This window comes from Nematolebias whitei, chromosome 7 (genome assembly GCF_014905685.2).
Source record: "Nematolebias whitei isolate Nwh7 chromosome 7, NemWhi1, whole genome shotgun sequence".
Lineage (NCBI taxonomy): Eukaryota > Metazoa > Chordata > Actinopteri > Cyprinodontiformes > Rivulidae > Nematolebias > Nematolebias whitei.
Window position 1 is genome coordinate 45,136,218 of NC_056504.1, and position 11,104 is coordinate 45,147,321.

At 42.0% G+C, this 11,104-nt stretch overlaps 1 protein-coding gene across 1 annotated transcript; it reads left to right on the top strand.

Annotated features, from left to right (window-relative positions):
- Window positions 1–1,602: 1,602 nt before the first annotated feature.
- On the top strand, window positions 1,603–10,808 carry LOC119412625 (adenosine receptor A1-like). Its single transcript, XM_037679660.1, is given in 3 exon segments — window positions 1,603–2,027; window positions 9,892–10,186; window positions 10,292–10,808. Coding segments are annotated over 3 exon segments (1,104 nt in total). The 3' UTR covers window positions 10,676–10,808.
- The last annotated feature ends 296 nt before the right edge of the window (window positions 10,809–11,104 follow it).

An 11,104-nucleotide genomic window follows, 5' to 3' on the forward strand; every position in this document is an offset into this window, starting at 1 on the left:
TGGGTGTGCAATCTGCTTTGTGTCTCTGCTCTGTGTTGACAGCCTCAGAAAGAGAAAGGAGGGGGCAGGGGTGGGGTCTGTCTTTTCCCATTGCTGCTGTAGGAGCTTCAGTGAGGCGGATACCAGAGTGAGCGGCATGGATAGTTTCTTTAAAATAATCAATCACGACCCAAACCAAGCCCAGTCCGCTCCCGGGTGCTGATTGCCTCAATAACCGTAGCATCAATCTGTCTGCTTTCTTTTGCTGTGTTCTTTTAGAGCATTTCGAGTTTAGAACATTGCTGAGAACATTGCAAGAGTGTGGGAAGGGTTTATAAAACCTTAATATGCATATATAATGCCCCTACTTCACGGATTTTCACTTATTGTCTGGAACGTAACCCCCGCGATAAGTGAGGGACTCTTGTAAGGCTTTAGATTCAATATGAAAGAATATGTCTGCAGAAAAATAAAAATTGAATTATTTACAATAAATTACCTCAAATGAGAACATTACCTCATATCAGAAAACCCTCCCTCGATACAACAAACGTGAGTTGACCTGTGATGTTTAAAGGACTATTTTTTGCAAAATTCTCGACAGCAAAGAAAATCATCAGCCTTTTCTATCAGTTCATCTATAGGTTAAAGTAACTCTGAGTGGTTATAAGTTTTTGAGTCAAAAATGATTGATGTGAAACTCATTGAGGAGTTGAGGACCATGAATGATTGAAGGTGAAGAGCAGCCTAAATCACTCTCAGGGGAAGGACCTCCACTGTAGTCGAGATGAGATGAGGAAGCTCTCACATCTGCTCATCTGTTAACAGAGCAGAAAGTCACATCTGTATCCCAAAACAAAGTCACAAAGGAAAAGTGTGTGATAACTTATTTAGTGTCTTTTATCTGTTTGGAGCTGTTTCCCACTAATTGAGCTCATGCTGTCCAGTATTGTTTTATTGTCTCTCCTCAAACACACAGCCATCTGTCTTCACTGCTCTTTTTACATCCTCTCAAGAGACTAGGGCTTACAATGCTTCCAGCTCTTTTAGTTTCAACCAGAGACTTCACAAACACACCTGTGGATAAACAAGCACATTTCGGGGAGTGTCTGCAGACTCTAAATATCTGACAGGATGTTTTTGGAGAGATGCACGCGTCATATAAATCAGGAGCTGCTCCTCCCTTGGACTGGGTCCACTCGCACAGAGGGCAGCTCTCAGTCACACATGTGACTCTGCAGAAACAAGGACTCCATCCACTTCATCTTTTTTACCTGTTAAGGAGAATCAAGATTATTATTTTTTTCCTGTTAGGACTCAACTCCGAAGAAACGACCCACGTGACTCAGACCCACAGGACCAGACACTGTGTGGGAACTTCTTTTGGTTTGTTTTTCAGACTCATTCTGGACAAGGAGGATGTCAGTCTTGTTGGTTCACTCTCCGGGGATCAGCTCGTGAGTCATCCCGTGTCTGTGCTCGGGGAGCGTGCGCGTTTTCTGGTGATGCTTTGCGTCTGGCGCGCGTTCGGACTCCAATCCGAACCAGTTCCGACGACTGTGTAAACTAAAGTCAAAGTAAAGCAGATAAATATGAGCAGTCTAAGCGGGGGTGTCTCAGTCCATGCCCCGACACTGAAACAGGGAGCTGCTCCCCCCTCGCCGTGTCGGGGCTGAGCGCGCGCGCACTCATCCAGCCGGCAGCATCATGACTTCAGCTCTGCCTCCGTCCAAGGCGCTCTACATCGGGATGGAGGTGGTGATCGCCGTGTCCTCCGTGGTCGGGAACGTGATGGTGGTGTGGGCCGTGCGGATCAACCGCTCTCTGCGGGACACCACCTTCTGCTTCATCGTCTCCCTGGCCTTGGCTGACATTGCGGTGGGGGCTCTCGTCATCCCGCTCGCCATCACCATCAGCATCGGACTCCAGACGCACTTCTACAGCTGCCTGCTGTTCGCCTGCACCGTGCTCGTCCTCACGCAAAGTTCCATCCTGGCGCTGCTGGCCATCGCCATGGATCGCTACCTGCGCGTCAAAATACCCATGAGGTAGGCCTAAAGGTGAAGTCCACTCAAGTTCTTCTTTTCTCATTCATGTCTTGCCTTGTGGGTTTTTTTTTTTTGTGTGTGGAGCCTTTGTGTCTGCGTTGGACCAAGGACACCGTCAGGCTCCAGCTGTCTGCAGACTGCTGGGGCACATTCGGGTTTAAATGAGCACAACTGAATCAGACCAACATTAATCTGGTTTATATTTGTATATGAATCAGCGACAGGCAGCTCACTATCAGAACTTTAAAAATGAGTTTGCAACACAGTTTCAAACAATTTATTCCCTTTTTCTGGGGATTGACAAGCAAAAACTGAACTTATTATGAGTGCCATAAACTGTTCATCCAAAAAAAAATAAAAATTTACACTATAAAATTAAACGACTATAATAAATTGTTGACATTTACAAGGTTGTTCATGTTAGGACATAAAAACTGATCAAACTCTCAGAAAATAGTTTAAAAATAAAAAAAAACACTGAATTATGACTACCTTTATGAGTCCAAAGTTGTAGAGATGTAATCTCGGCATCCGAATAAATTACTTGTGTGAACATTAACATTAATTGGATATTTAATTGCAAATATATATCCTCACAAAGATAGATATTGACTTTAACAGTTCTGTTTTTAGGTCTTTACTTGAACTCCTCGTCAAAATGACGCCTTTTGCAAAATGTCTTATTTTGTTTGAAGCCTTGTGTGATAGTAATAGGTTTACAAAACTACAAGTTGTGTTTCCTCCACTGCAGCTCACCTCTAATGTGTTCACTATTTTTATTTTTATGGCTGAACTATAAATTATTAGTGACTATAGGTCAAACCAACTCTTTGCTCCCAGTCTTAATAGTCTCTGTTATGATTTCTTTTTACATTGGACCAAAGAATGGCCATTGCCTCCCTTAGTGTGGTCAGTTTTTTTTTTTTTTTGTCAAAGCTACAAAGAACTGCAGAGTCCAAAGAGCCATTATGTGGCCCCAGAGCCCCAGATTGCAGATTGTTAAAGTAAGCATTAAAAATACACATTTAAAGGTTTCAGAAGTAGATAACATTGGAATATTCTGCACAATTGTCTGTAGGTGAAACAGGCATTACTCTTTTGAGAGTTTTAGTTTTTAAATTGGGTGCATTTTTTTTTATGTCAAGTCCAGTTTCACTTCAACTTGAGCCACTTGACTCAGTCTGTCAGTGAACGCATGATTGGTCAATAGGCTCCTGGCGGCTGCTTCCTGGATTGCATAATTTGTCAGGCTGCGAAACAGACAGAGAGAAGCTGACTGATAGTGGAACACAGTCCACTCTGTCAGTGAGGGGACATTCAGACAGGTTACAGTAACATTACCAGCTTTGTTCTTCTGAATCCCTCTGCCCTCTTTCATTAGTGCTGACATTACATGATGAGAAACAATCAGTATTTATATCATGTATTTATGTGATAAATACGGTACAGTAGTCCCTCGATACTTCACAGTTTGACTTTCGTGGACTCACTCTTTTGTGGGTTTTCAATGTAAGGTTGTACACAACACTCGATTGTCAACTTTAATATTATGTGATTGGGACGGTACGGGGGAAAAAATTACTGGAACAGACGAGAGCATGCAGGAATCAACCAATAGGACAAAACAAAAATACTTCAGACAGGCACCACCAATTTGTAGTTTTCTTTAAATAAGCTTACACTGTAACGCAAGTCAAAAGAACTACAGCCCAGAAGCCAACAGTGCTTCCAGCTAGGGATGGGGCTGATCCGATCCAGTATCGGCCTCCGATACCTGCATCATTTACGTATCGGATTTTTCCAATCCAACCTGCAGAGCTTTCCGATCCATGATGCATGTTTGTGTCTGTTGAAACGTCTCCTCGTGTGATTCCCTGCCAGCTGCTCTGCAAGTTGGCTTCAAACTATGGAAAGGATTTCCTGAACGGAGGCGTGTCTCATGAAACCCAGAGTAATAAGACCCGCCTCACATTCAGGAAATCCAGTTCATAGTTTGCAGCCAGCTACAACCTGAGTAAATACGTGTGGACTGAGAGCACTGTGGCTAACGACTAACCAACTTTTCATCATAACATGTCCGCTGTGTGGAAGTATTTTACACTAAACACCGCAAGCAATGTCCGCAGAGCTGCTGTACCGAGAGGGGGAAGCTCAGTCGAGACCTACAATACATCAAACTTAATAAACATTTGAAAAAGCACCACATTAAAAGAGCAGGAGGATTGTTTAGTCAGTAAAGTTAGTTTTACATTGGACTTTCGAGCTCCGTGGCTTCAGCGGTGTGCTCCTCTCGTTCAGTCCGAAGTAGGCAGTCTGATTTCGGTCAGCCGCGCTCAGTCTGCCCGTCTCAGAGGAGGAGCAGACGGAGCGCAGCTGACCGAAATCAGACTGCCGGCGTCGCAGCTTCATTGAATATTTGCAGCCAAAATATAATTTACGTTTACCCTCCAGGAAATATTTATCAGTACAACAGTAGATCATAAAAAAACAAACATATGAATTGAAGAATAAAAGAAAATTATATTAAAAAAATGAAACAAAAACTGCTACTTTATAAAGTGATGTAAAATACTGAAAACGGGAACATGTCTGGTTTTTGCCATGAACTTAGCAGATGTTTGAAGCCATTTAATCACTTTAATATCCACTTCGGCGTATTGTTTTTATGCTTCATGTATTATTTAGTGGATGTTTTTCTTAGTTCATATCTTAGATCTTATTGCTGTTTTTCTTTTACATTTTATTGTAGGATGTAACTGGGACTCTGTGTACATAATCTGGTTCCACCACATGTACCACATGTGGTGTGTATGACAATAAAACTCTCTGACTTTAAAGCTAGGAATAAAAAAACATGTTTTGTGTTAGCCGAAATTCGAAGAACAGCAATGGAGGAGCAAACACTATCGGAGAAACCGATGTGATAAGAATAGATTTGCAACGCAAAGTTTGAAGTAACGATCTATCTAAGCTCTCGTACAGAACTGTCAGGAAAGTCACAATCCTGAAGACACCCATATCTAACTGCTTCCCAGGTGCTTACATACCCACTGCGCCACCTGGGTGTATCTTGTACGGTGGGTTAAAACAATGACATACAGCTCTTTCACTTCTATTCAACATCTCGACATGTTTGGATTTCAGACAAGAGATCATTTCATTTTACTGTCGCTGTAAATTAAGACTAATCCTCCGCCCGCCCCTCTTTCTGTACCCCCCTCCCCAGGTTACTCTGGAGGGACACAGTTTAAGCACTGATCTTTTTATAGCTGAGGTGTTTGGAGCAGAGGCTTAATGACAAGGATGGTCTGAGATTTGAAAGTTTCCCATGCCATGCTGGTATGAGGGACTTGGGCAGGATTTGCAGGTGGAAGACGAGGATTGCAATGCCTGAGAGGGGCGGCGAGTGATGGACAGACAACAGTCAAAATCCTGAAAGCAAACCTTGGCAGATGGAGAGCTGATCTGTATGCAGGCAGACGGCAAAAGCTTTTTACCAGCAGCTGCAGGAGTTGAGTTCCACAAGTTCAGTATAAAAAATTATGTTATTAGGGCAGAATCTCATATAACTTTATTTATTTATTTAATTCTGTGTCTGCCTCAACCACATAAGCTCATTCTGTAAGAACCCTTTTTGCCACAAACTCAGAGTCAAGGACATTCAGGGACAGAAAAATGACGAAAAGAGAAAGAAACATGGTGGTGGTGGTGGTGGTGGGGGGGTCTTTGTGTGTTCCCGAGTCTCACTGTGAGATTACAGCAGGCGATTGTGATAAGAGAAACACCCTGCGCATGACTGATAATGTTTGATCATCGCTTTCATCTGATTGAATCAACTCAAAATCTTGAAAATTAATAACTCAGCTGAAGCAAATAAACCAGCTGACAGAACGACCTTAAACATCCGTCAACATCTGTTACAAGTGAATAACTTACAGCCCAGTGTGTAAAACACAAGGTCCTATCAATTTCAATTCAATTCAGTTTATTTATAAAGCGTCAAGTCACGACAGAAGTTAACAGAAGTTACCTCACGGCGCTGAACAAATACGTTCACGTACATTATAAATGGCATTTAGTAAAGGAAGGAAGCCAGCAAGGCTTCCTTTCAAGGCTGCAGGTAACTTGAAAAGATTTCAACAACTACAGCTTCTGATTTTCTCATCTGAAATATGGGGATAACTTAATTAATGACCACCATCAATACAGTTATATGTAGAAGGAAGAAAAACTAATAAAATTGTAAAGAATGAATGGTACTGGTACATCTAATGCTGGATTCAAAGGGCACCAAACGCATTTAGCTGCCGGAGACCTTCAAGGTTTTGTATGTCAAGTAGTTTCAGGCAGCTTAATGAGGCCAGTCGTTAGCAAACTTTAGCTAGATATTGCCTTGCGAGGGATTTTTCAAGGCCAATTTATTAGCTCATTATTATATTATAATTCATGGTCTGAGGCACGAGGTTCTCCTGAGATCCATTTGTTCGAAAAGACTCCACATTTACTGTGTGCTTCGTTTTATTGATTGTCTAAATGATCACAATTAAGTCATTTAATCCTAAACAACTGTAACCAGAAAGCTAAAATAACCACACTTTATTAATTCAAATTTCCGAATACATTACATAATTAATTTCCCCAATGGGGATTAATGGATTACAAAACAAAAACAAAAAAACATTAGTTTCATCAAGGTTCATGCTCAATAATCCAGGTAAAAAAATCCAATAAAGTTTAAATCAGGTCATCAGGACGGTTTCTTTTTTTTTTTTTTGGTTGAGACGTTTCGTCCTTCATCCAAAGGACTTCATCAATCTGCGGAGCCATAAACTGCGTCCAACAAGCAGCACACTCCCATAGTGGACGAACCAGTTAAAGATTACAGTAGTCCCTCGTTTATCACGGGGAATCTGTACCCTGAAAACCCACGATGAGTGAAAAACCGCGAAGTAGGAATAATAATACAAGTAGTAATTAGTAGTTTATTTTCTTATTTATATAGAGGCATATTAAGGTGTTTTAAACCCTTTACTCTTGCAATATTCTAAATGTTTTTTAAGCTCTAAACGCTGTAAAAGGGCACAGAATGTCATGATTTTAGCTCCGGGCCTCCTCTGCTCTTTGCCACCTAGCTCTCTTGGCCACGCCCACTTCTCCGCTCTGCACGATGAACATTCTGATCAGCTGCAGCAGGAAGTTTATCCTGCAGCGGTAAGTGCTGCACAAAAGTTCAGGAGGAAGCTTTTTCTGCTGCGCCGGGCTGCACAAATGTGCAGCACATGCTAAATAATTTTAAATAATTTATTTTAAATAAAAATTTCATGCCGATTGTGCGGCTCATCCATCAATCCGCCAATTGTGTTTCATGTCCAATCTTATTTTGAAAAACCGCGATCGAGCGAATCCGCGATAAACGACCCGCGAAGTCGCGAGGGACTACTGTATTTATTAAAGATTAAAGTGGACTGGTTGGTCCACTATGGAAGTGTGCTGCTTGTGGGGTACAGTTTGTTTGTGGCTCCTCAGATTGATGAAGTCCTTTGGATGAAGGGTGAAACATCTCTTTACAAAAAACAAAACAAAACAAAAAAAACACGAAAGAAACCATCCAGATGACCTGACTGAACTTTGTTGGGTACAATATTAGTTGCTACTTCTTCTTTTGGGGCCAAGATGGGGTAGAGGTAGGGCAGCCGACGGTTCGTCTCCCAGCCATTCCCATGTTGTGGTGTCTCTGAGCAAGATACCCAATCTCCAGTTGCTACCTGGGTGCCCATAGCTGTCCACCGCTCCACCTGGGTGCATCTCAGGTGCGATGGGTTAAATGCAGAGAACTAATTTTGCCATTGTATGGGAACATACAGTGATGACAATCTCAGACTTCCCTCCCTTCGCTTCTTCTTTTGACTTTTCGTTTTCAGTGTTTGGCACAGCGTGTCATCCTCAGATGAACTCGCAGTTTCGTTTTGGCAAAAGTGTTTTATGTCGGTTGTCTTTCCTGACACAACCCTCACCATTTTTCCAGACTTGGGACCGGCACAAGAGATAGAGTGGGTTGTGCTCCCTAATGGCTTGTTTATACAATATTAAATCCATCCATCCATTATCTTTACCCGCTTATTCCATTTTGGGTCACGGGGGTCGCTGGTGCCCATGTCCAGCAATCACTGTGCGAGGGGCGGGGTACACCCTGGACGGGTCGCAAGTCCATCACAGGGCCACATAGAGACAAACGAGATAAACAACCATTCACTCTCTCATTCACACCTAGGGACAATTTAGAGTTACCAATCAGCCTAACATGCATGTTTTTGGTCTGTGGGAGGAAACCGGAGCACCCGGAGAAAACCCACGCATGCACGGAGAGAACATACAAACTCCACCCAGAAAGGCTCCTGGACTTGGGTTTGAACCAAGGACCTGCTCGCTGAGAGGCAGCAGCTCTACCAGTTGCGCCACCGTGCTGCCCCAATATTAAATACTAATGTTAAAAAATAATTAAACTCCAATGGAATAGATGTGTCTCAGCTTTTTAACTAGATTACAGTTACCAGTAAGTTTTTTTTCTTAATTAAACTAATGTCTCCGTTCACTGAACTTCATGGGAGCTTTGGAGCCCTCGTGCATTTTCCACACATCCGTTCATTTTTAGGGGAAATAAAAAGACATTTAGCCACCTCTGCTCCTCTGCTGTTTGGATTCGCACAGAAGCAGCTCAGCGCTGCATCAGCGTGTGCTTGGCCTCAACAGTTTGGTGTTGTAGACCCAGCAGTGACAGCAGGGTCAGAAGAATGGCCTTCATTTTCATGCCCCCTCATACGTACATGCTAATTTGTCTCAGAAGCTCTTTTCATGCAACACTGATAGGTTTGATATGTCTTTATTGTGCTTTAGTTTGCAGTAAAATATGTTGCTGTATTGAAAGATGTGTTTCTAAATGTCAACTACGGCTCACTTTTTTATATTACGTGCACATTACTTGTATTTGTCCTCAGATTAACCAGAAAATAGGCATGTTTGGAAGAGATTTTTAGGAAAACAACAAAAACAAAGTTACAGCTCTGCTTTAAGATTCAAACAATTCCTCAAAACTCAACACAATCAAAATGATTTAAAAAAAAAATCTTTGAAATTCAGAATTTATTGGAATTGTTTGGGAATTTTTGGCTTCAATAGTGGAAAAAAAAAATCTTTAGTCTCAGCAAACATTTTATGTATTGTAAATATATAAAAGCAAAAAAAAACTGTTTAAAATAGAATATTTTGATATATTTAGCTTAAAAACAGAAATCAAACTATGGTTCTTGTTTTGGAAATAGGGGAAAAAGGAAAAAAAATCAGTCAGAATCGACTCTGACCTTGACTTGACTTTGACCAGGTCATTCCAGGACATTTAAATGTCTCTTAAACCACTCAACTATCACTTCAGCAGTATTCCCTTAACATAGACATCCCACTCTCATTTCTCAGGAAAACTGAAACATCCACACACGATTATACACCCAAAACCAGGATTCACTGCGGGAACGGCGTTAAGACGGGAACATGTTTGAAACTGAGTCACGTGTGTTCATTTGTAGTTTTATCTGACCACGGACTTTCCTCCATGATTTATAGTCTGACTTTTTCAGGTCATTATGTTATGCAGCGTTGTAATGTCTGGCTTTTAGCGTTGTCCTACAGAGCGCACACTTATTAGATAAAACCCAACAGGAGTACAAGCTGTTCTTAAATTGTAAAGAACACAGTCCACACTCCTCTTGTCCCGCTAGATAAACGGTGAAACTTCAGCAGCTCTCACGGTCATGCTGTATCTGTCCACTGAGATTCTGTTTTCAATGCCTCTTCTCCCTTGTTGCCATAGTTACAAGCGAGTGGTGACCCCCCGGCGAGCTGGGACAGCGGTGTTATTGTGTTGGCTGGTTTCCATTATTGTGGGTCTCATGCCGATGTTGGGCTGGAATAACCTGCAGCGCCTCCTCACCAACGGCACCTTGATAACTAAAGACCTTGTGGTGACCTGTGAGTTTGAGACGGTCATCAGCATGGACTACATGGTCTACTTCAACTTCTTCGGCTGGGTGCTGCCCCCCCTGCTGCTCATGGTGGCCATCTACTTGGAGATTTTCTACATGATCCACAAGCAGCTCAACAAAAAGGTACGGCTTTGCTTTTTTATTTTGGGCTAACATAAAGCCGCCATTTTGTTCTTATTTAAGCAGCTTGACAACAACAGTGATCATTTTTTAAAATTCTCATTGTAGGTGACAGCAAGCCACACAGATCCAAGGCGTTACTTTGGGAAGGAACTTAAATTAGCCAAGTCTTTGGCTCTGGTTCTGTTCCTCTTCGCAGTCAGCTGGCTTCCACTTCACATCCACAACTGCATCACTCTCTTCTGCCCTGACTGCAACACGCCGGTGTTCCTCATTTACATTGCGATCATCCTCACACACGGTAACTCAGCCGTCAACCCCATCGTATACGCTTTCCGGATCAAGAAATTCCGCACAGCCTTCCGGAAAATCTGGAAACAGTATGTGCTTTGTCGGGATCCAGTTGGTCGACTTCCTCAAAGAGGGAGCCAGAGAGGACGAGGTAACGAGACAAGGCTGCGGCAGAATGATGATGACGATGACGATGTGTGACCTTTGGCAGCTAATTGCACGAAAAGTGCAATTGTGCACATGCAGTTTGGGACAATGTGGAAAAAAAGAACAAGAAAAATCTGAATTTTTATGCCTGATTTCTGATCAGGATGGCATTAATACTGGGGGACACTAAAAATGGAGGGAAATTATTTTCTCCATTAATCGTGCTCCAAAAGAAATAGGTTCCCAGTCATATGTAGATTTGGATTGAAGCTTATTTTTGGCTGACAAATCTATAAAGACATTTTATAAGATATGGGGCTTTTTAAACAAAAGTTTCAACATTAACCTGTTGGATTTACTGTAAATCAGTACATATTTGTAGCAGATGTGGACAAAGTAGAGTTGACTGTCCTTATGGCCTTCAATGTGACTGATCCTAAATAATAATCCTTATACAAAACGTGCTACATAAAAATACTTCAT